This window comes from Gadus morhua, chromosome 11 (assembly GCF_902167405.1).
Source record: "Gadus morhua chromosome 11, gadMor3.0, whole genome shotgun sequence".
Taxonomy (NCBI): domain Eukaryota; kingdom Metazoa; phylum Chordata; class Actinopteri; order Gadiformes; family Gadidae; genus Gadus; species Gadus morhua.
This window is the reverse complement of record NC_044058.1, coordinates 1226258-1251947: the sequence shown is the minus strand read 5'-3', so window position 1 is coordinate 1251947 and position 25690 is coordinate 1226258. Positions and strand designations below refer to the sequence as shown.

The 25690-nt window shown below is 44.3% G+C and overlaps 1 protein-coding gene across 4 annotated transcripts; it reads right to left on the bottom strand.

Moving 5' to 3' along the window:
* Window positions 1–22001, bottom strand: setd2 (SET domain containing 2, histone lysine methyltransferase). Of its 4 annotated transcripts, none has more exons than XM_030371177.1 (22): window positions 21655–22001; window positions 20248–20371; window positions 17004–17025; window positions 13001–16908; window positions 12403–12534; window positions 11919–12047; window positions 11696–11819; window positions 11544–11621; window positions 11355–11452; window positions 10892–11036; window positions 9992–10126; window positions 9752–9880; window positions 8155–9663; window positions 7780–7828; window positions 7414–7699; window positions 6513–7236; window positions 5031–5156; window positions 4516–4652; window positions 4298–4409; window positions 3007–3081; window positions 2801–2902; window positions 1–1608 (listed from the first exon to the last, which is right to left on the bottom strand). In XM_030371177.1, the coding sequence occupies exons 2-22, from the start codon at window positions 20274–20276 to the stop codon at window positions 1447–1449; spliced, it is 8211 nt and encodes a 2736-aa protein (XP_030227037.1). In that variant the 5' UTR covers window positions 20277–20371; window positions 21655–22001; the 3' UTR covers window positions 1–1446. The 4 variants fall into 4 exon arrangements, with proteins under 4 accessions (XP_030227037.1, XP_030227040.1, XP_030227039.1 ...); XM_030371180.1 differs by having other exon boundaries at window positions 6513–7215; XM_030371179.1 differs by having other exon boundaries at window positions 10910–11036.
* Window positions 22002–25690: the final 3689 nt, after the last annotated feature.

Genomic DNA, 25690 nt, shown 5'->3' with positions numbered 1-25690 from the left:
TTTAGTTTACAAAAAAAGTTTTTATTATTCTTTAAAAGGTTTGTACACTCAGTATGAGAATGTGCTTACACAATACTTACAGAAGATTAGGGTGAAACATTTGTACATAGAAAACAACCAAAGCTAAATACCCCCCTGCCCCCCGGCCCCCAACCTCTCCTACCAGTGATTTAAAACAGAGGACTGTGAAGTGAGTATGGTGTAATGAGATGCTGCAGAAGAGGGTTCAAATGGAGAGGCTGGGCAGGGCTTCACAGTGACCCACCCCCTGGCCTGACTACTGTGGTTTGGTAATTACAGATATTTACAGATGAAATAACAACCACAAAGTCAACTACCTTTTCTATATATTCACATATAAAGAAATATACATGTGTTGGAACATTGTTTAATGCAAATCGAAGTAAGTGATTAATGAGCCCATGCTTAAAAAACAAAAACAAAAAAAACAAATAGCAACCTTGAGAATCTCACAGTAATGCGCATCAGAATAGGCGAGTCAAAATAGTGAGTTAAAAAAAACATTAATATTATGATGCTACATCCATCACTTCTGTTCCAGGACAAAAGTGGGCCGAGAATAAGCTGGTGGAAACCAGGACAGGATGAAGAGTAGTCTGAATGAAAACCTAGCTGCAGCCCTACGCCTAACCCCACTTTAACTGATTTATTACATAAACTCATCGATGTACATATGAAAAATATTGATCTGAACCCCCCTCCTCTTCCTCCCTGCTGGACCTTTTGAGCACATATGGGGATTGACAGCTTTGACGTGTGAACCGGTTCACTGGTGAACTGGTTACCAGGTTCTGGCTCCTACATGGTTACCGAGTAGGAGGAGGGATGTAGGAGTCAGGAGGACCGCCTTCAGAAGGCAGGGGGGGGGATGTCCGGAAGAGCGGAGTTCCACAGCCCAGCTAAAAGCAGCACCAGAAACAGAGTCAATGGCAAAGGGCTAAATGCGCACACAAAAAAAAAATCCTATATAGAAAAAAAAACAACACACAAACCTTTCTATTCAACATTGATCCATGGAAAGTGGAAAGTACTGAAGGGCGATTTACTAATTAAAAAATAAAATCATGGTTGTCCTTAAGCTAAACCTTCCTGGTCGGGCCAGAAGAGTATTTAAAAAAAGTGGAATTGAGGTGATCAACTTGGGGGGGAACAAGTTAAGAGCCAAGACATGGGGTGGGCGGCGGGGTTTAAAATCAAACATGACCGTGAGAACAGTCTGTAGCACCCACTGCATCATCCTTTAGCGGAGGCTGGGCCTGGAGCGGCATCAGTCTGGTCAGCTGTGGCTCATGATCAGAGCCACCAGGCTGGGCCAAGAGCTTTTTCTGGGCGCCACTTCAGTTCCTGATAACTGCTTCGGCGACCGTTGCCTCGATCCTCCTTCACACACGCACACACAAACACACACACACACGCACACACACACTACTCCAGCTCGGTGTCTTCTTTAGGCCTGTACACTGAGCCAAATCGATGCATGTACTTCTTGATGTACTCCCTGGCCTTGTGTTTGACTTCTTCGTTGCACTCCAGGTCCTCCGGGTTCTTGCAGGCCTTCAGCTCCTTGTTCATCACGCCGTGAGTTAGCTTTGGGAAAAAAAAGGGGGACAAAGTTAACTTCCATTATCCCATGTTTGGCCGGCTAACGTCTGGGATGGAAATGGTTTGAAAATACGTTAGGACATTGATGACGTCACTGTAAGTCGTTTTGTGATTCTAAAAACATTGGAAGCCCACTATGGTGTGAGTGGGACCAGTGGTCAGCATTGTACCTATAGCTAAACACTTCGTTCAGAGGCCTAGAAGGCCACTCAGTTCGTTTACATGACACTCAAGAAAATTGGATTATTTGGTTAGTCCGATGATTGATTATGAAGATGCATGTATACACCTTAGTCTGATTTAAATCGAATCGGGTGTCTCAGTCAGATTAAGACCCCTAGATTATTCGATTGATAGTCGTATTAAGCATGTATGTATACGTTCAATTCGATTGGTATTGGATCTTACGTTCTGCGCATGCTCGAGTTCTTTTCTGGGGGCCGTGAGCCGGAAGTAGGAGAAGGTAGTAGTGTTGTTCTCTTTGTCGGACAACGAGAAACGATGATTTATTTAAAAAGGTGGCGAAGAAGATGGAGGAAGCCGGTGTCGTGCCAATGTAGTTACCCCCTATAAGAAGTGTATCCCTGGCTGCGTGAGCGCACATGCATTCAGTGCAGGTTAAAGTACACACTACGCTTCGATTTCACCCAAGGCTGAATTAAAAGTACATAAATGTTGTAAAGTTTGTAACAAGGTTGTAAAGTAGTTACTTCGGTGAAAATAAAAGTTTATTTCTTCCGACGTGTTTACGATCTTTATTCATTCATTGCGCCGCGGCAGAACTGACGGGGATATTCTCTGATATTATGAATCTTAAAGACTGCGTCTTTTTCTCAGACTCTCTGGTACTTCCACAACAAGTAAAGAATCGTAGTGGGGGTTATCTCGGCCATGGTTGAAAACGAATTGGGGGAAAGGAACTTTGTCTTTGACTCTCTGAAGTCCAGATTGAATCGTGACATTGAGGAGAAAGGGATTGTTGACGTATGCAGACTTTTGAGAAGGAGCTCCGCCGGAGGCATAGAATAAAACATTCAAAAAAGGTGTAGAGGCCGGAAAGTCCTCCAAAAATAAAAAAGGACATTAAAACACATTCTTTGGACAGCTAAATCCATTTAAATGTTTGGCACGACAAAATGTACAGAAATACAAAGAAAATGACTATCATTCGTGTTACCTTTCTAGCGAGATGCTTGAAGTCATCCGTGTTGCTGATGCGTCCCAGTTTACAGTCTGGCTTTCGGTACGGATTCAGACACTGCACAATGAACTGGGATATCTGAATAGGACACACGCACATTAAAACACCACAACTACATCCAATAAACAGCCTCTGCCATCGTTTTGTGTGTTTGCGTTTCCCTTCCAACCACGGGAGCCCACCTCTTTGCGGAATGTCTCTTTGCTCTTCTTGGCCAGCTCGCTGGAAGTGTCAGCCTCAGCAGTCTTTGTAGAGAACTGTCAGAAAACACACAAGGGCAAAAAAAATTCTGTCCTTAAAAAATGTCATTTTAAATGAAAGCATGGCTTTTGGCAGCAACCCTTTTTTACCGTCTGTTCCAATTAGAGAACCAAACCCAAGCGTCTCCTAGGCAGTGTAGGCACAGAGGGCAACCTCACCTCAAAATAGAAATCTGTCTTTTGTTAGAGATCAGATAACACAGGGAGGTGCAGCCTTTAGTGTTTGACGCCCTCAACTCAATACAGAGAACACAACACATTGGAGCATAGCGGCCAACAAGGTCTACTGTGGCAGCAACATTCATCTGGTCCGCAGGCGGGATATCATGGGATATCATTTTAGGAGGCACGCTCTCTCTGGCCTCGGCTCCGAGGTACAAAGGCAGCAGCTGACAACCCTTGTCCAAGCTAGTGGTCGGCATGAAGGTGAGGCAGCAGTAGAGACACAGCTCTGCACCATGTCAATGTACATGCTGAAAATAAAAGCAACCCTAGGAAAAATCTAATTGTGATTGATTTATCAACAAATATGGTCGAGTAAATCAGTAACACATCTTGTCACACACAAACACGAATGGAGGGTCCCCCAGCTGCTTTCCATTAGCATCAAAGGCAGGGAAGAGATGAAGGAAGAGAAGAAAAAAAGGGGGTGGGAGGGGGGGGGGGGGGGTGGAGGAGGGGGACAGAGATGAGCAGAGCCCAACCACCCCCTCTCCTCTAGCCACACAGGGGACCAGGGGACAGGCAGCCGTCTCCAGGGGACAGGCAGCCGTCTCCAGGGGACAGGCAGCCGTCTCCAGGGGACCGGCAGCCGTCTCCAGGGGACAGGCAGCCGTCTCCAGGGGAGAGGGGTATTTCTGTGTGTTTGCGTGTTCTCTCCTCTCCTCTTTTTATGTATCCTGCTGCAGAGCGAGGCCACAGCTGAAAGCAATCACTAGTGCAGCATCTTGAATTACCTCAGGGACAAACACTGTAATCAGGCTTTGTATCCGAGCGCAAACATCCGAGCGGGAACTAATAAACAGCAACCAGGATTATTTCACACTGTCAGACGAGGTAGTATCAGATATAAATGGTGCAAAAAATTGTTTTCTCCTGGAGAATGTATCTATCGATCCAACATCAATTGTGGATGAAGAGTTTGATGAAAACCAACATGGATTCTTATTTACTTGCACATACCAAGAGGATTCTCCAGAGACCAGACCCTTACCTTAGAGGGGTTCTCATCGTAGGTAGGAGTTCCCAGGTCCATTTCAGACTCGTGGTCTATGCTTGTGTTGTCACTGCTTCCGTCCCAGGTCGGGGGGTCCCACTGGGTTTGCCTGAGGTAGAGGAACATGTCAGACACGCTATGATTACTTAATTTCTTTAATAGAGTGAGAGGCCTGAGAGACACCAGGGTTTGATGTGGGGGCCGGTATTGCAGACCTGGTGGCGATATGGTAGTAGTAGATCTTTCCTTCAGGGTCCCGCGCCACTTTCCAGCTGGGAGGTAGAACGATGGTTTTGGGCTTGGGTGGAGAAGGAGGAGGGAGGTCTATCACATTGTTGGGTACAATCATCTCCTGATGGAGAAAATGAGGAAAATAAAAACAAAAGAGGGTGAGCAAATAGCTGGATTTAGTTCCACTTTTAAACCTCCACATGGTTATTTGATGAGAGAACTAGAGAAGAGCTTTCAAAAGCCCTTTTATGTACCAAAAATGTAAACAATTTCACATTAAGATAATTCCCATTCAAATCATACATATATTAAAAGATCGGACTTCGGAGTACTTGTTCAAATATGTGTTGCAGGAGAAGCAATTATTATTCATAACCATCTTGTGGTCAGAAGCAGTATTATTCATGCCAAAAGAGCAGGATGTAAATATGACTGTCTGTATAATCCCATATCAGGATACATGCTTAAACAAAAGGGGAGCAGAAGCCCAGTGTGTTACCGGCTGGACTGTCTGGGACGTGACAATGGTGGTGACTGTTCCTCCCTGCTGCACCACCACCCCCTGCTGGTGGCCCGTGTACACAGGTGGGCCGTGGAGGTAGCCGGCAGTAGGGTCCGCGTATGCCTTTACAAACACAACACACCATCAAACACAATTCATGTGTTCACAATCAGTTGCCGATTTGATAAAAATTCTTAAAGGAAAAATAAAACGGGTGTAATAAAGTACAAATATCCAGGTAGAGTGAAACCCTGCTGTGGCAGACTGGTTGGAAAGGGAAGGGAGGGGAATTGTGTCCATGTTTGCGTAGAGCGTGGAGGTGTCCTAATTGTTGTAGATTGTAATGGGTTTGCCTACTGTTAAAGAGCCAGTGAATCCTCAACCGCATTAATAGTAATGCATTGTTACCTAGGCCATTTTACTCAAACATAGCAATCTATATAATTGTATCACCGTCACTGAAATAACTCCCTAATTTAGAGAAAAAAAAGAAATATATGTCTTTGCCATTCTCCCCAACACACGTTCCGCTCTGCAGTGTAGGTAGGTGGCGTTCTGTTGGTGATGCCAGACAGCCTTTTCTGAGACACTCGGACATTGCGACCAAGAAGCACCGGCAGCACGGTGTGTCTGGGTCTTGTTACCTCAAACTGTGTGTGGGCAGCGTTTGAATGCAGCATCCGAGAGAAAGTCTGGCTTCTCAAACCATTATATCATTCTGTAACTGCCATTTGTTGATTGTGGCTTTTCGCCAACACCCTTTGGGTGGGCAAGGGTCACAGTGTCCAACTGAGAAGTCACCACTATGAAACCCCACATTACAATTGTCAATGATCAAATCAAATAATGTTTACTTAAAAAGACTTGTATTCTCATCAAGGAGAAGAATGCATAAGGGGATCTCTGCTCCCTCGTGACCGGTATACCCTAGGCACAAAGGTTAACGTTAGATAACACTAGGAACAGGTAGAGTGGCTAGACAATGCAAGGAATAGGAGACAGAGCTTACATGATGAAGGGGAAACAACATGATGGCTTTTTCCCATCACACATCATACGTAAAGCAGAGCTGATCTCAGCATTTGTGAGACCTGTGCCACTGTATATACTGTCCTTACTTTTGTCAATGCATTAGACTTCAGCTTGCGGATCTCTTGGAGGGACGCAGGATTATTTCCCATCTGGGGACTTTTCCTTGCGGAGCACTTGGAGAGACGCAGGGAGGACTCCCATCTAGGCCTCAGATAATTGTATGTTATGTTTTATTATTTTTTTGTATGTTATGGTACCGTTATTAACCAAATATATGACCATAATTGTTATAAGTTCGGGATTACTCTTTATTCTCCCCAGTTTGGTCAGTTTATAATTGACGTGGTCCGGAATTCCCATCACAGTTCACTGGCCCTTTACAAGTGGGTTCACTGGCTCTTTACTAGTGGGTTCACTGGCTCTTTAAGGAAGACCTGATGATGTTACCTGTATGACAGGTGGGTTGGCCTGGGGATAGCTTGGGATGCTGTAGATGGTCTGGCAAGGCTGGCCCTGATAGTAGATTGCCGTCTGCGTCTGAGCCTGATTTGGAGCCACGGCGTACTGCTGCTGTGTGGGCTGGGTCTGCACGGTGACCGCCTGCTGGATGGAGGAGTCCCATAGGGTGGTGTAGCTTCCTGGGTGCTGGCCTGGCACCGGTGCTGCCCTCACTGCAGGCACAGAGAGGACAGCCACCCCTGGGTCATGGGCTGTCACCATGGGGGGTTGGGCATATTGCTGGGGGTTGCCAGCACTGAGTTCTACAGGGTTGATTGTGATGTGCTGAGGGACTGGAGGTGCCTGGTTGGTGGTGGGAGGAGGGGGTTGGCCCAGCTCAGAGATGAGAGGCTGTGGCGGAGTCTCTTCGTATGTACCGGCAACCACGTCCACCGGAGGGGTGGGAAGCAACACTTTGCCCACATTGGGGTTGGTGGGGTCTACATAGGTCTGTAAAGGGTACCCAGGTGGGTAGTGGATGTAGCCAGGACTAGAGACGTAGGGCAGGTTTGGGTCAAAGGCCAAAGTCTGGAGCTGCTGCTGCTGAAGTTTCTGGGCTTCTCGCTGAGCGACCTCCTGCTCAAATAGCTTTCGCCGTTCCTCTGTAGACAGCTTGTTGCGCTCCTTCCCAACTGCCCGCGGAGTCTTGTTACTGTTGGAGGAAGGGTCGAACCTTAGCATGCAAAGAAAGAGTACAGGCATCAGCTTTAGGAGTGTTTACTCCTAAACACTAGTGTTTCCAGGCCTTGCTTGAAAAAGAGGTAATTTGATTTCAAGCAATTCATGCCTGGTAAAATAAAGGTTAATAAATACATACTACACAGGACATAAAACCATGTTCCCTGCATACCGTTCGTCTGTTCGTCTGCTCCTCTCATAAGGGGAGGACAGAGGGGAGCTGGAGCGTCTCCTCCGCCGCTCCATGCTCCGTGGAGTCTTTTCAGAGCCTCGCTCCCGATCCCGATCCCGGTCCCGATCCCGGTCCCGATCCCGATCCCGCTCCCGATCCCGGTCTCGCTCTCTGTCCCGGTCATGGTCCCGATCTCTGTCTCTGTCCCTGTCTTTTTCCCGTTCCCGCTCCCGGCTGCCAGAGGCTGTGCGTGGGGTCAGAGCTGGGTCTCGCTCTCGACTGCGATCTGTGACTCAGACGGTTGAGCCATTTAGTCAAAGACATACAAGTTGCCCAACTTACAGTTGGAAGGAAAAGTTAACTCACCATTTGTTTCCTTTTCCACCTGGCTTTTCTTTGGTATCCTGTAGACCTCCTAAAACAGTTGAGCATTTAGTTTAGTTTCAGCTCGTAAAACATTCGCTACAACTTCAAGGTATAATTCACCCAGTCGTTGAAATTCAAGAACAGTATACCGTTAATGATGGCTTGACCACTAAGTCCTCTTTCACCTGTGCCTCCTTCCTACATAAGATCGGTTTGGCTGTATAAACCTCCAACAAATACGATACCGAACAGATAGTAGCCATCTTTTATATGGCTAGAGGCAAACGTAAGCATAACATGAAAGAGTGAAACATTTGTTTAAGCAATATAATGTATTAAGTGACACAAGTATGAAGAGTTATTGGACCATCTTACCTTAAGATCTTTCCAGCTGTCCAGGAGTCTGGCCGCCATGCCACTAATGTCCAGACTGCTAAGCTGTGGTGCCTGGCTTCTCTCACTTTCCACATCCGAAGGCCCATCCTCTTCATCCTGAGACGGAGTGCCCACTAGTGAAGGCTCCAAGGGGGCCCCTGTGCCCACTAGTGAAGGCTCCAAGGGGGCCCCTGTGCCCGCTAGTGAAGGCTCCAAGGGGGCCCCTGTGCTCTCTTTAGTGGTGCTGGCCTCTGGGGCAACAGAGCCGGACTCTGGGGCCACAGAGCAAGCAAGGGCTTGAAGACTAGCTTCCCGAGACTCAGAGACAGCCTCTGAGGCTGGTAGCCTGGCCTCTGGGGCCACAGAGCCGGCTTCGGGAGCCTCCAAGCCGGCTTCGGGAGCCTCCAAGCCGGCTTCGGGAGCCTCCAAGCCGGCTTCGGGAGCCTCCAAGCCGGCTTCGGGAGCCTCCAAGCCGGCTTCTGGAGCCTCCAAGCCGGCTTCTGGAGCCTCCAAGCCGGCTTCTTTAACCTCCAAGCCGGCTTCAGGAGCCTCCAAACTGGCTTCTGGAACCTCCAAACTGACCTCTTGGGATGGAGCCCCTACCTCTAGGGCCACAGAGCTGGGAAGGACATCAGTAGCACAGGCACTAGGATCCTCTAGGCACTCCTCAATGCTTGCAATGTTCTCAGCCTCTGTGTTTTCTACCTGGCCTGCGACATGTTGAGTTAAGAATGGAGCTTCAGTCACGTCTGCTTGGTGATACTGGGTTGTTTGGAGTTCTAGCTCTTCCTCCATCTTTGCGTTCTCCTCCTCCGTGTGAACAATCTGTTCCTCCAATCCTTTGACATCTTTGTCAACAGCTATTTCTGGAGACTCAACTGCAGCAGAGCCATCAATTGCTTCCCCTTGCACAGCAACCTCCTTAGTCTCAACCTCTATCTCCATCTCTTCAGTTTTCGCCTGTTCTTCCTGTTTTGTGACATCTTCATGTTGCAGCTTAAGTGGTGTACTTTCATTTGAGGCAGACTCGTTCTGAGTCTCTCCATTCAGGGAGACTGGCTCTTCTATTGTTTCCTTGATGGGAGATCCAGCTTCACTTAAAGGCTCTGCCTTCTTCTCCATACTCTCTGGCAATGGAGCATGCGCCAATTCCTCTTCATCATCATCATCCTCCTCCTCCTCCTCTTCCTCATCCTCCTTGCCATCAGATGCCTTACTGGCGTCAGAGAGTGCGCTGTCCAGGCTGTTTTCACTGATGATTTTGAGTCTGCGGTACACGGCCCGCTTTGGGGTGTCACTCTCCAACTCTGGTCCTAGTTTGGAGGTGGAGCCGTCGGGAGTGTTGAGTGGGGTCTGGGCTCGGGAGTTGTTCTCACTGGAGTAGCCGTCCATCTCCGCAGGCTGGGGGAGGGCGTTGGTCTGGGCCCAACGCTGGATGGAGCTCAGAACTTTGCTCTCCTCCAACATGTTTTTAGTGGAAATGGGCAGCACGGACAGGGTCTTTATTATCTTGGGCCAGAAGAGTAGAACATCAAATTATTTCAAAACGTTATTTTTTTTTTGATGCAATACATTTTTCTATGGTTGGACTTGTTACCTCAAACTGAAGCTTGATCATGTTTGAGCTGTTGCCCTTGGCTTCAGTCAGCTCTGCCATGAATATCCATAACAGAGACAAACCGTGATGGTCTAGAAACTGCTTCAAGCACGATGGGTTTTGAGTATCCTGGGAACACACAATATCATCTCACTGACTACAATTAACCAAAACTGATAATATATTGACACATTGAAAAAAACCTTCACAAAGATAGCCAGCTTCACAAGGAGTTCTCACTCTAATCAGCTTGAGACAGAGGAGTTTCTGCTCTGTTGTCTCCACCCGGACCATCAGCCTACAAAGAGACACCACCTCCTTCTCATCAGACAGACCCTCTCCGTTCTCTAACAGGGCCTCTAGCTCCTCATCCAACTGAAAGATAGAAGACACTATATTAGTAACAGCTGCAGTTAAAAAAAAAAAAAAACTTTGGTAATATAAGTCGGTTTTTAGACAATGAGATGGTAACAGAGCAGCTACCTGGACAACCATTGAAACAAAGAGTGCAGCAGAGGATGGGTCTTAATTAGAGCTGTCAAGCGATTAAAATATTTAATCGTGATTAATCGCATTAATGTCATAGTTAACTCTAATTAATCGCAAATTATTTTTCTATGCTAAATATCCCTTGATTTTTTTGTCCCATAATTCTTCTCATTTTAATTCTCTTATCAACATGGTGAAGTGCATCGGCTTGCCTTGTGCAAATGAGTTTTTATTGATAACAACATTGGTATATACACTGATCAAAACAGGACGATACAAAAAAAGAGCCTATAGTGCAATTAAACGACTGCTTTGAACAAATTTCATTTGAACATAGCAGTCAGGCTACTGCTTCTTTGTTTTGAGGCCAAAAAAAAAAAGTTTTTTTTTTTATAAAATAATTGCGTTAATCGCGCGATAAAAAATTTAACGCCGTTATATTTGGTTTGCGTTAACGCCGTTAATAACGCGTTTAACTGACAGCTCTAGTCTTAATATAATCTTTGTTTCAACAGTGTTATATATAGAAGAGTCCCGTCATTGGGGCTCTCGCAGCAATTACTCATCAGCCAATTCAGACCTGAGCCAGCTGAGCTCCACTAGTAATGATAGGGGACAAGGCATCCCTGAAGGTAAATGATGAACAATGACCGTGGTGAGGGCGCTCACGGTGTCCTTCTTTCGAGGGCGCTCCTTCTTCATCTTCCCCGCGGCGGCTCGCACACTGACCCGGTTCTCCCCACCCAGGAAGCCTCTGCAGCTGGGAGCGCCACAGAAACACTTCTGGGCCTCTTTGCTGATGGGCGGGGGAATTAAGAATAAATGTTATAAACTAATGACATAGATTTGTTTACATTTAGATTTAGGGGATTTTGCTTTTATACAAAGCAATTTACAACCATTCATTCACACATGCACAGCGATGGCGGAGTCGACCCTGCAGACCCTCCGAGTTGCCAGGGATCGAACTAGCAACCTTCCGGTTACCACTCAACCCGCTCTACCCCCTACCTCCGCCCCTATATGTTAGGATCTCAATAATGACACGCAGAGAACAGAAAGAGCAGCTGTAGTATAATAAACCAATCCAATGATGCCGCTGTGATCGTCTCACCCATATCTCTGGAACTGGTAGTCGAAGGTGAGCTCTGTTCCTGCGGTCACTGCTCTGGTGGTGAAGAAGCCCACTCTGAGTTGACCGTTTACAGTCCACTGGACAGGAGAGGGAAATCATTAAGGTCCACATAAAATAGAAGCCACTGGAAGTACAGACGTCAAGAGTCCTTCCCCTGGTTCCACTAACCTTCTGGGTCTCACAGTTAGGCTCACAGCTGTGGTTCATGAAGCGGGAGCAGTTCCCTTTCAGCGTTGCATCAATGATCTAAAAGGACAATACCCAACATCAAGTATTGAATAGAAACCAGACAGTTGCGTGTGTCACAGTTTTAGACGTACCTCGTTGTTTTTTAATGCCATGAAGTAGTAGTGGATGTTCTTGTTGCGGGCATATTCCTTCACCCTGTTCTTGAACTCCTTGTGGTCCAAAACCTCACCACAGTACTCAAGGACAAAAGTGTTTCTGAAACAAAAGTCGACATTAAGCCCAATCATATGATTCACCCACCAATAAACAGAAACATTGAAACATTCAAATATGCCATCTGTAGGAAAAGCTTACTCAGATAAATCTTTAGCTGCTCTAAGCCCCCAGCCCTTGTCTTCTGTGAGAATAACCTCAAAGTCAGCATGCTGCTTCATCTGAAAGCGTTGATTAGAGCAGTAGTGTCCATTGAGACATCGTGATGAGCTGAGGGAAAATTTTGGGATAGGTTAAAATCAAAATGTGTAATACTTTAGCCTCCCTTTCAGAAGGTCCCAATTGTATTTTTCCAAACATTTTAATTGGAAAAAAATGTTTTAACTTCCAATCCGTACCTTCTGAATACTAAATAAATGTTGTATTAAAGTACCATCTACCACATACTTAACAATAGTCTAACCGCACACTTTTGTAAACGATTATATTCAGCATACAATTATTGGCAATCTTTCTTAACACAGAAATACATACACATGTTATAAGGACATTTAAGTTTAAAAATGTTTGGTCATAAAGATATTTTAGTCAATCACACACACACACACACACACACACAACTCACCACTCAATCATCAACAGTCTGTTCAGGCAGTCCTCGCCACAAGCCAACACTCCTCGGGAGCGCTCCTCCCTGGACAGGACTGAGCACTCGCACTGCATGCGCTTAATGTCACGATGAGACTTGCTCTTCTTTCTGGATAAATATATACACATTTGAATTAGGGCTGGGGCAAAATGACGATATATATCATGGAATGATAGAAAAAGGAACTAGTGATATTCCATATTGTTCTAGCGCCATGTCTTAAATCAGTGGCAGAATTGCTGTGTCTCACAAGAGATCAGCTGACTTTGCTTATAGTATACCACATGAATAACAATCGTAACAATTCATAGTTATTTATGCATAACTGTGTATGCAAGCATGACCATATGGTTATTATAAACCATTTCTAAATTGAATAAGCAGAAAAATAACTATACCATGATGATTATTATGGAGAACATAAATTACTTATATAATGATAGAAGAGTTTGGCCATAACTCCTACACCCAATATAAATATAAAACTGAGCAAAATAAATTTGTGCTTTAGTGAGCTAAAACCAATTGACATTTGAAACAACCCATTAGAACATAGCAAATATACCCTCAATACCTTTCTGTAAGATACAGATTGTCGTCGATCAGGTCAAAGTAAGGCGGCATCTTTTTAGATTTGGAATAATCCTTCCATTTATTAGAATCTCGAAAGTCTTTTAGGTCAAGTAAAGGGCGGGACAACTCAGCCTTTGCCGGAGCATCTTTGGTGACTTCCCCATCTCTATGGCGCTCCCGTTTGCTCATGGGCCCAGGTTCCGCCTCGTTGTCCGAGTCTGATTCTATCTCTTGGCGCCTTTTTTTGGGCGGGCCTCTGCCTCTGTGGGGTCTGAGTGCCTCCGAGTCTCTGCGGTGATCTGAGACGGCAGAGCCTCTGCTGTTGCTGCTTATCTCATTAGCCTGAACGAAGGTTGAGGTGTTCGGCCCATTGCAGGTTTGACTTTGAGATGGTGCTTTGCGGTCACCGTCATCCTCGTGGTCGTTGGTCAGAGAATCAGGGTGGACTTGACCCAGGGGGTCCTGATATTGTTGAGGCATGTGGAGGTAGGGCGGTCTGCTGGACTGCATGATAGGAGGGAGAGGGGTCCAGGAAGCATTACTCTGCCTGTATCCCAGTCCTAAAGGAGGAATTCCCGTCTGTTGGGGGTTGAGTAACTGGGGCCCATAACTGCTATCTGGTTGCTGGTATGTACTGCTGGGCTGCTCCGACTGAGAGAAATCCCAACCCACGCGGAATACCCCGTTGCTGTTGACAGTGTTATTTCTCAAGAAGTCCTCTTGGTGGTATTGAGGGAGCATTTGTCCATCCCTTCCACTTGCATATGGAAGCCCATGCTCAGGCGGATGAAAACTCTCATTGCTGTGGGTAGCAGGCTGGTTCAGTGCTGGTTCAGTAGTTAGCCTTTCTTCAACACATTTAAAGGCATCCTTGTATTTTTGGGCAGAGTTTGATCCCTCTGACTGACTTGTGCTGTCAATCATGTTGCTCTGGGACTGACAGATCATTTCATGAGCTGAGGCAATTACTTCCTCACATGCTGGGGCAACACTTGGATGCCTCTGTTGAAAAACAATTTCTGTTGGGACCTGACCAGCAACCCGTTTGTGGTGATTGACCTCATTCCTATGTTGCTCCTCTGAGCTACTCATTGGACTGCAAGAGGCTCCATTATCCAGCGGATCAAGCGCTATGGAAGATTGCTGGGGTATGACAACTATAGAGCTTAACCGTTTGATTGCCTGTCCACTATCAGAGTCAGACTCAGAATCATCACTCTCACTGGCATTGCTGAGTCCAGAGTCACCAACGTGAACAGAGTCTCTATTAACTGATGTGCTCTTGTGAGCGTTATGACTTTCAAGAATTCTGGGCAAATTTTGCACGTTTGTAGTGTTTTTTATTTCTGAGGTATCATGATTCTCACACCGTTTTTCAGCAACAGACTGTTTTGAGTCAGAGAGACGTGTATCTCTTTTATTTTGGTATTTTAGGGAACACTTGGCAGAAGATGTGCTATGAGATATAGTATCATGCTTTGTCCTGTCTGGGTTCTGTGCCGCTATGGAATGTGTCCCTTCTTTCTTTTTAACTCCCTCCTCCGGGTTGTCATCCTTCGAAGAAAAATTGACAGAGGGTACCTTTTTAACACTAGGTTTATTATCTGCAGATGGTAACCTCTGAGAATTATCACTGTCAGATGTGTCCTGTCCAACAATATCCCAGCGAGACTTTTTTGCACTACTTCTGGTCTTCTTAAGTGGATCTTGGTGTTGTCGTTCACTTGTAGGTAACAACTGATTTTCAGCCTTCAGATGTGAAATTTCAGGCAAACCTGTAGCAGGTTGTAGGTTGATGGAGACATATTTTTTTGGCTGTACATCCTCCGAGATGGCACCCTGTTGCAGGTCTTCTGCAACAAGTGCTGTCCCAATTGATGAATTATTATTACTGCAGGAATTTGAGGTAATCGCATTAGAGTCCACATGCAGTACATGGTTAGTACTGTGACTTTCTTTACCAATATCCATGGCACATTGGTTAGCACTAGTCCGACCATCATTTGAAGGAAATTCCATTTCAACACAAACTGCTTGCAATTGTTGGGAGGATGGTTCCGGTAAATCCTTCTGAAAGGACATTATGTCCTTTGAGCTCTTGTTATATTGTTCCTTTGCCTGACATGCATCACTCAACTCTTTTTCATTAAAGGAGTAGGATTCTGTGGTGCTTGGAAGTGTTTGTATCCTATTAAGGCTGTGAAATGTATCTTTTGATTTTCTATCAATTACTGCCATTTTTGATTTGGACCTGGAAGGGTCTTTCGACTCCTGTTGACCGATCTTCTGGGAGGTTAAACAGGAACTTTCAGTGCCTGAGCTCCTGTCAGAGATGCGGGTCTTCCCTTTCTGATCTGCATCAAAGTCACTGGACGGGCTTTTCTGGCGTCTTCTTTCAGAAGTCTGAGACTGACTAAAATAGGTTGATTTAGCACTACTCTGGGATTTGTGATGCGTGGCAGGTTTCCGGTGGTTGGAGTCCACTTCAGGAGAGCGCTTACAGTGGGGTTCAGAGTCCGAGGTTCTCTTTCCGCTCCTCACAGACCTAGATTTTTTGTCAGTCTCTGCAGACTGAGAAAAATCTACATATTTTGCATCCTTCTCAGATTTTGAGTGAGATGATGATGATGACGATGATTTTGAGTCTTTTTGCAAGCTGGCATGAAGAGATGATCTACTAGAGTCATTTATCCTGTTTCGATTCCTACTGTGATCATCATCCGAGTCTGAGCTATCCCTACTTCTGTCAGTGCGGGATCGAGAGGATCTCCTCTCTCTCCTCGGTGGGCTCCTGTGTGACCTGCGATCAGAATCATGATAGTATGATCTATCAGCTCTCGATACTCTATCACATCTAGATCGATCAGTTCGTGAGTGGGATGAACTTGTCCTGGATGCTCTGGATCTTGACCTTGATTTAGTCCTGGACCTCCTGCGCTCCTTCTCTGAACGGGAGGACCGAGATGATGCGTGCCTTGAGTCACGCTCTGATTTGGAGTAACTTGAGGAGCCTTCGTGGTTCTCTGAGCGTTTCGAGGAACTTTCCTTTTCACCCATATTTGACCCAGAGGAAGACTTTTTCTCTTCCTTGCTTCTACTGTCAGATTTTGTTTTAAATGAGGGTTCAATTATCTTGTGGCTGGAAGACATTTTGGCGCCATCGCCATCTGATTCTGAGCCTGCAGGAGCCCTTTCAGATTGAGACCTGGTTTTCCTTTTGGGTACCCCATCATCCTTCTTAATGATAATGGAAGTCTCACCATCCTTTCCAAAAGATTCTATAGGCTTATTGGGGCTAGGAGGTACCCTTATCACAGAGGCTTCCGTTTGTACATTCTCAGAGAAGCATTCAATGCTCATGTCTATGCTCATAGTCTTAAGTTGGGGTGAGGACACTTCTGCCCTGCTTTGCAAAGATTGCATTATAACTGGTTGTTCTGGGGTAATAGGCTCCTGTGGCACATTGCTAGGCATTGTTTTCTCCTCAGTTACAGAGATGCTGAGAATCTGCTTCTTGAAGTGAATCTTTCCTAGGTCCATTTTGGGTTTAGGGGGTGAGGGAACTGACATTGGAGGAGAAGGGGGCTCAGCTGTTGATGTTGGCACCGTACTTGACTGCAGTTCCATTACGCTCTCTGAAATCTGCAAAGTTCTGTCTTGAGGGGGCGAGGATTCAAGTGTCAAGGCAGAAGAAGATTCAGCTAGAGACTTCTCGGGGCTCGGTGAGACGAAGAACACACTTGGGGGTGGCTTCTTCGTCTGAGAGAAGCTGAAGGACACTTTTTGGCGACCCTGGTCCTCCAGGTTCACCTTCATCTTGGTCCCTTTGGGCAAAAGATGGTTTGACAGCATGACCCTCGGAGTGAGGCTTTTAATTAGTGCTGCCTTAGAGAGGCCCTCCACCGTTACCTAAAGGAAATAGAAAATTAGGGATAATCTATCATAATAGGATCACTTAAAGCCAATATGAACTGTGTTTAAACACACCAGTTGACATAACTTACCGAGGTGCCACTCCCCTCCTCTCTGTGGCCATCCAGGGTGAGGACAATAGAAAGGAGAGGAAAAAAAGAGAAAACTATTACCACAGGACGACCAAAGGTACTACCAATTACAACTTGGATGGGGTTGAGAGCCTTCAAGGCCACGGGCACAAATACAGCGATTATTTTCGTATTTAGATAATCTTTACTATATATTGTAGATAAAACATCCAAACAAATACAACATTTGATCGACACAATTTCTACAATTGCAGTCTAGAAACATAATGTTTTGCTTTAAATGTAGCCCATTGTGCCTGTATCAGGTTATGACAATCTTATATTGAAGACATTCAATGGGTTATTTTAGAAAATGAAAAGCTTATCAATTATTAAAATAAATATGAACAAAAAACATTAGCAAAAATAATATCCATGTAATATTTATATATTATATTAGAATAGGCCCATAACAGATACAACTGTGATTTGGTACATTTCAGTTAAGACAAATTAAAGTATTAATTTATGGCCCATTTATTTTCCAATATTACAAAGTGAATTTAGCAATGTAAAAATAGTTTATAAACATGATAGTTAAAATCCACACCATATCGTAAAGCTTGTTCATACATACAATAATAAGCAAATCTAAATGAACAAGAGCGCACAACTTATTTCAAGGGTTTTCCATTGTGAAGGTTATGGCATGGGTGCTAAGCAACAACTAGAAAAACTATACCATTAGAAGTATAAGAAGTACCCAAATGTCAGTACTAAGTACTGACACATGCCGATATCGAGTACGTAATAAAACCATTACAGTTTAAAAAGCCATTGAACCCAATGTTTCAGCGGGAATTCAAAAAGAAAAAAGTTTTTGGGGCTGAGAGTTCTAGGAAAGAGGGATGCGTGTTATCAACATGGTTATGGCCCACAACAACTTTGTAATGCTTTTTAAGTACCATTGTTGAATATGAAAGTTATAATAAGCGATGTTGTATATGACATGCGCCACACACTGTAGCGAAATACTATGTGTTCGAAAAGCCTAACCCTAGGAGTATTAAATAAATCGATGCCAAGACAGAGCTTCACCGGCCTCCACACACACCGTAGCAGAAGTTTCCGAAAAGCTAAACCAGCTCTCGGATACTGTATTCAACCAGCGCCACGGCAGAGCTCCACGCGTCCAACAGACTACTGCCCAGACAGAGCTCCTCACTTCAACACACACCACCCAGACAGAGCTCCACATGTCCACACAGACAACTTCCCAGACAGAGTTCCACACAGACCGCTGCCCAGACAGAGCTACACACATCCACAGACCGCTGCTCATACAGCGCTCAACACGTCCACACACACCGCCCAGACAGAGCCCCATACGTCCACCCACACCGCCCAGACAGAGCCCCATACGTCCACCCACACCGCCCAGACAGAGCCCCATACGTCCACCCACACCGCCCAGACAGAGCCCCATACGTCCACCCACACCGCCCAGACAGAGCCCCATACGTCCACCCACACCGCCCAGACAGAGCCCCATACGTCCACCCACACCGCCCAGACAGAGCCCCATACGTCCACCCACACCGCCCAGACAGAGCCCCATACGTCCACCCACACCGCCCAGACAGAGCCCCATACGTCCACCCACACCGCCCAGACAGAGCCCCATACGTCCACCCACACCGCCCAGACAGAGCCCCATACGTCCACCCACACCGCCCTGACAGAGCTCCACATGTCCACACACACTGCCCTGAGAGTGCTCAACACGTCCACAAAGACCACTGACCAGACAGAGCTCAACACGTCCACACAGACAGAGCTCCACATGTCCACACAGACCCCTGCCCAGATAGAGCTCAACACGTCCACACACACCGCGCCGCCGGTGCCCCTTGGTCGTGACGTCCGAGTGCCTCAGAAATGGCACTCTGACGTCACGAAAAGAACACTGCATCTGCATTGGCAGCAAGACAGTGATAAAATATCATAGATTACTATGTTAACGATCATATAAGATAAATTACTACATAAGAAATAAAAAACTTTTTGGGTTTTCTGGCTCATTAACGTTAGGACACGTTGCGTAAAGTGGTAACGGAGAAGTTTTACGAGTACATGCAAACAGTTTTGGGCGGCAACCGAATACTGTATCACTGCCTCCCTATGCAATATTGCAAAAGCAGTCAAAAGGTTGGAAGGACATTAAGGATTATAGCTTTTAACAATTATATCTAATAACTAGTGCTGTCAGTTAAACGCGTTAACTGTGTTAACGCAAACCAAATTTAACAGCGTTTATTTTTTTATTGCGCGATTAACGCAATTTTTTTTTTCTTTGGCTCAAAACAAAGAAGCAGTAGCCTGGGACACAAGGCAAGCCGATGCACTTCTCCATGTTGATAAGAGCATTAAAATTAGAAAAATTAATGGGACAAAGAAATCAAGGGATATTTAGCATAGAATCGTGAGTTAACTATGACATCAATGTGATTAATCGCGATTAAATATTTGAATCGCTGGACAGCACTACTGATAACCCATTCATACTGCAAATGGGACATTATCCAAGTTGTTAAGGCCACCATTGAAGTGTAAGTTAGCCCCCTGGTTCAGATCGTATTTAAACATTAAAGAAAAAACGCTTTTGTGATTACATTTCGAGGAAGGAGGGTGGGCCTGTTGTCCTAACCCCCTCTAAATTTGTGATACTATTTTAGTATTGTCGTTGTGTAGGAGAGTCACGCATGAGAGTGATGTTGTGAAATGCACCACACATCGTGGCGTTATACTATAAGTGTTCAAGAAGCTTAAACAGCTCTCGGAAGCTGTTAAAAATTAAATCTCTCCGCTTCCAACACATCCACCCACTCTTTTCTGCAGGTGTTCCTTGTCGTGACATGGAAGTACCTCAAAAAAGGCAAGTTGGCATCCAGAATTTAAGGCAACTTGAGTTTGCAGAACATTGGAACGTTCACAGACTGGTTGGTGTAGACTGGCAAAAACGTAGGATTTTAAACCCATTATCTCTAACTGAGCCTAATTTTGTAATAGTGACAAAAGGGAATATATATTTTTGGTTAACCCCATGAAATTTTTTAAAGACATCCCTATTTTTAGAATTAATTATCTACTACTGTTCATGGAACATACCACAATTTGGGCTAGTATGTCATGAGAATGTACTTCATGGAAGCAAACCGTTAATACAATTTTGATTTGGTTGAAATAAATGAGCCATATCTTGTACCTGATCTCTGACTTCAGCACAGCATCCATTGTGCAAAGTGTATATAGGGTTTGTGGACCTGTGGGGGCTGCTTGCCCAGATCGACCCAATTCAGAGAAATGAATCCTCACATGTGATGCCACACCTAGGGGGAAAAAGGGAAATGACATGAGTTTATAGGTTAAATTCGAACAGGCTCTTGATTCAAACGCATAATATCACATGTTAATGTATACGTTGCTTGTTGACATGACACGGATGTCGGTGCTAGCATTCAGTGAGTGCTATGTTGCGTCTCAAATGGCCTCTGAAGATAAACACAAGGACGCATCTCAACAGGTTCGGCGGTGTACGCGATTTGTCTTGAGCTCCATGCCCTCCATTGTCCCAGTAGAAAGATAATGTGATCCCCCATGCTAATAATGTCAAGAAGAGCGAAAATGACTTAACAATGACCCTCAAATAGATTTATAATAGAAACACAACAACCTGTAAGTAGTTTGTGTTGCACCACGGTACTGACTTGTGTTTACTCACATGAAGTAGGGGGAAACAGTGATGCGGTTGAAGATAAGCGGGCACAACAGACTCCATGCAAACACAAAACATATGTTCAAGTGTCGAACGTCTCAATAATATCAACAAAAGGCACCTGGCAATGGAGGTGCAGGCAGTTATAATGCATGCCAACCCCAGCATGGCCTGTGCTGAGTAGGGTCAGCCGGGGCCTTTTAAAGCTCACCTCGTTTATAAATGTTGACTGGCTACAAGGCAACAAGGCTATGTTGAAATAGTTATTTACATGCAATCAAAACGTGAAACCAATCGAACGCTAAGTGAAAAACAATAGCACGATAACGACTCGTACAAAGAGCCCGTTTGTTTTGAAACAGAGGACTATAAGGGCAAAAGACAGCTAGGCTAACTACCTATGGCTAACGTTGACTGGCTATACCGTTCCCTGGAGGCCTTCTCCAAGATGCACAGCATACCCTTTGGAGCAGTTTTCCGGATCGTATATTGTTAGACAGCGAGTGTGGTCACGATGTTAAAAACAAAATAATTATTTGTACAGATATCCATCGCAGCGGGTCCCGTTTGCGGACCATCTGGTGTAGAGCTAGCTTAGCTGCACTCTGCTAGCATCCGATACAGATCTGTTGAACTAGAGCTAGACGCTAGATAAACTCATCGCTGTGTTTTTAAGTTCCTTTATGGTGGAAGCCTTTACTTCCTCCGAGAACTTAAACATATGGGCATTGTTGATCAGTTATAGACACCATTATTAACGGGTAACATTTAAAATCGACCCCAGTCAACCGGCTTCACTAGCATGGTGGCTAACACAACCTGCTGTTTTGTATATATCTAAGGATTGTTTCCAACATGCACGAGCAGATGTTGTCAGTGAACAATATATTATCTTACCGAGTGTTTCGGGTCATGGGGCTTCCCCATCTTCAGAGCCATCAGCCATCGGCCTCTCCTAGAACATGCAGCGGTCTCTGCCGACGTCAGCTCGGGCTGTGTGAGAGATCCGCGGCTCGCTGGCTGCGGTGCTTCAGCCCGATGTCTTCATACAGTCCCCTGGAAGCCAGGCCCAATGGTCTGATGGTATCTTAAAGACTTCTAAAATACCGAAAGCATCAGACGACAGGAGTTCCCCATAAAGAACCCGTTCTGATGTGTTGTCCTCGCTTTAGCACCACTTGCAGCACTTGGCCAACTGAAGGCTCGATGGTTTACTGCGTGTTGTCGTCACATGATCACCGACTACAGCTGGCGCCAACTGTACAGGCTGGGTTAAGAGAAGGGTCTCCAATCAGGTTAATAGTAATAACTTAGGCTGACAGCCCATGAACACGTTCAACCGTGAACAGATAAATACACCGAGGAAATTGTTAAGCCCTGTGATTGACTAATACTTTATTTTATCTTGTGTTTATTCACCTATTGAGATGACACCACCAATTGATTTGCTTAAGATTGTTCAACTGCCCGCTCTAAAGATCAATTTGTCCAGGTGTGTTGTCCCTATGGCTTCATCATGGAAATAAACTAAAAGTAGACACAAGAGGAAACTTCTCATGGACCAAACCAGTGGGGTGGTGTTGGTTGAACACCAGCCCGATAGATCTTAGCGTTTGACAGAATGATTGTATTCCCGTCACCTGGTTTGCCGTCTTGGTCTCCTTTTCAGTGTAAGATGTCGATCATATGGTCAACCTCCAGCACAAATTTAGTAAAACAATGTTAATTGATTTTAATTAAATTAAATGTTATTCAAAAAAGCCAATTGCAGGTGCAGCCGAATGCAACCTTGTCTTTGTCCAAAACACTATCCCCCCGGGTCCGTGAAGTTCTTATCTCAGTTCACCATGAGCTCCTTAAACATATTGATATTGTTATATTTGTCTCTTTCTGTTGCACCTGTATTCTAAATTTCTCACCTATCGTCCACATTATCGTTGGTAAAGTAAAGTTAGCATGCAGGACTTCCGTGGAAGCACAGGTAGAACATTTAAATAGTACATCAAGAGATCTGTTCAATTGAAGGCCAGACAAGAAGCACTACCTCCTCCAGTTGAGTGAGCAGGGGATCAGAGATCTGATACTTCCCCTCTGAGTTTGTGGAAGGAAGCACCACAGTAGGTTGTGCATGGCGTAGGCCTATTTCATGGTTATGAAATAGGCCTACTGCTGCTCCTGGTAGACGATCGGTGGTCTAGGCAGGAAGAATTATGAAGTCAGGAGGTAATAAAATAAAAGCAAGAACACAGTTGTAGCAGTTTAACAGTTTAACAGTATCATATTAGCTTTTTACGGTGCAGGAGCCATGGGAGGCCTACCTGATCACTCTGGTGACCATGCAGCCCCTGATGAAGGACTTGGCGGTGGCCGTGAGATGAGAAGATAAATAAATCTATTTATTAATATCACATTGTGACGAATTAGTGAATACTGTAAGCAGTCGGACTGTACATTGTACTATGGATCTTCATGTGTCCTGAATAAAATCATATATATATATATATATATATACATATATATATATATATATACATGTTGTCATTCTTGAATACCTGTTCAACAGGGAAGAGATTGGTGCACATGTAAGGTATACCTTACATGTGCACCAATCTCTTCCCTGTTGAGGGAAGAGATATATATATATATATATATATATATATATATATATATATATATATGATTTTATTCAGGACACATGAAGATCCATGCGTCCATGAAGACACATGAAGATCCAACAAAAAATTTTGTTTATGCTATTCCCACAGAATATATAATAAAGATAGGCCTATACTAGAACCAAAAATATACTGAAATCTGCAAACAGGCATAATTATATTTCTTTAACCGTGAGAAAACAATCTCCTTTGAGTCATGGTCTGGAACGGAGGCAATCAGCACTAGGTGGAGCTAGAGGTCATCACCTCTTTCATGTACAAACTTAACGCGGACAATATTGAAATTAGAAAATGCATTTCCTGCAGAAAATGCTGTAGTAAGAAGTGAGGTTGAAAATATTTTTTAATAAAGCCACATAGATTAAGACATGAAGAAACGTTGAACGGCCTAAATCAAGTGAAGGGATTTCAACAAAAGTTCAAAAGTCGGGTGAGTTGCCCTAATGTGGGAGTGGGACACTGCCTAATCTGGGACACGTAAGGTCTAGAGCATTTATCTCTTATTCTGAAACATGCAAATGAATAATATGGTTGTCAAATGCAAACAGGGATGCCCTGTGATTGAAATCACATGATTTCACGATTTTGGTTATAAAGATAGGGGAGGGGATACCGTCAAACCGGAAGTGCACAGTGTGAAGTCCCGAAAAGGTCAGTGACATAGGTTTTAGAGAAAATTAATTCTAAGGTTATAAATTTGTAATAAACAAAAACAAAATCCTATTTGATATCAGATTGTGTTTATGATATAATTATGCTGCAAATTAGGCAAAAATATTATGAAAATGTGTTATTTTTTTTATTTTTTCTATCAATCTTTAGCTGTCCCACATTTGGAACGGTGTTTCCGAATGTGGGACAGCATGATTTGCCTAATCTGGGACAGTCATGTTAATTGTGAAAATAAGCATTGAAATGTGTAATGTGTATTTAATTCAGGGTTTATTAGTACAATAGGATCAAAACACAGTCTTGATGGGACAGTTAATCTAGTTTAGTGGACTAGCTATGTTAAAGCACTAGCTTTTAGTCACACTAAAATCAAGCTAGCTAGACTAGCTAGCCAGGACAAAGGCTTTTAGTCACTCACACGCACGCATAATTAATTTATATATATATATATATAGGAATGTATTGTAGTAATTGGTATCACAAAGCATGGGTATTTACATTTGACATGAATATTCTTGAGCAGATACATTTAAATTAAGGTGATATTGTTTTTTTTTATTCCTAATAATGACTGTCCCAGATTAGGGCACACACTGTCCCAGATTAGAGCAAACACATTTTCTTGAGCAATTTTGCACATGGAGCACTAATATTTGTGAAATTTCTTCTCTGAGTATGATACCTGAATATTTGTTTCTGTTTTCAGTAGCCAACATCTTGGGGATTTCAGAATGGTATCCGGTGTGGGTCAAATGTAGTGGCTTAGTTTGGTAATATCGCACATAAATTGAAATTGCAAAAAGTGTCCCACATTAGGGCAACTCACCCTCTATAGGCCTAGGCCTAAACAATGTAAACATGCACACCATGAAAATGTAAATAGTTGGAAACAAATAAAGTGACAGCTGAATGAAAAGCGCAAAGCATTGCTAAACATTCAGAAATGTAAAATTAATTGAACTGAAGAATTCTAAAGGTAAAATGTATTGTCTTGCACTGCTGTGTGTGTGTGTGTGTGTGTGTGTGTGTGTGTGTGTGTGTGTGTGTGTGTGTGTGTGTGTGTGTGTGTGTGTGTGTGTGTGTGTGTCAGTGTGTGTGCACGTGCGTGCGTGTGTGTGTTTAAGAGAATAGCGAGGAGGTGCGTGATTAAAAAAAAAGAAGAAAGTAGCCCAATAGAGCGGGAAAAACCGCCCAATCTGGCAACACGGCCTGAAAGTCCTCAGAAAGTAGTCCAATCCGGCGGGGAAAAACGCCCAATCTGGCAACACTGCTGAACGTCCTCACGCTGCCGCTTCAACGTAAATCAATGAGCCCAACTGAAAACGAAGCCGGTATGAAACTAAAACTGTGATTCTGAAGAAAGTTTAAATGATATCGACATTCGGTTTCGATATTATTGAAGATACAAGTGTGTAGATTTGTTAAATGGTTTGAACGAAGATAAACGGTTGAACATTTATTTATTTACGTCTTAAACTGTTGAAGTACCAGAGGTCGGCTCCCCCGTCCTCTCTTTGACTCCCATGTTAAAAAAAGATAGTGTTTTAAAAGTATAATATCTTAAAAAGTATAACATATTTTAAAAA

Excerpts from the sequence above, each read along its gene's own strand:
- setd2 (XM_030371177.1), bottom strand. The coding sequence starts at position 20,276 with ATGGATGCTGTGCTGAAGTCAGAGATCAG. Across the intron at positions 7,237-7,413 it reads AGCAGACGAACAGACGAACG|GTTCGACCCTTCCTCCAACA; the intron begins GTATGCAGGGAA and ends TTGCATGCTAAG. Across the intron at positions 2,903-3,006 it reads AAGAGACATTCCGCAAAGAG|ATATCCCAGTTCATTGTGCA; the intron begins GTGGGCTCCCGT and ends TGTCCTATTCAG.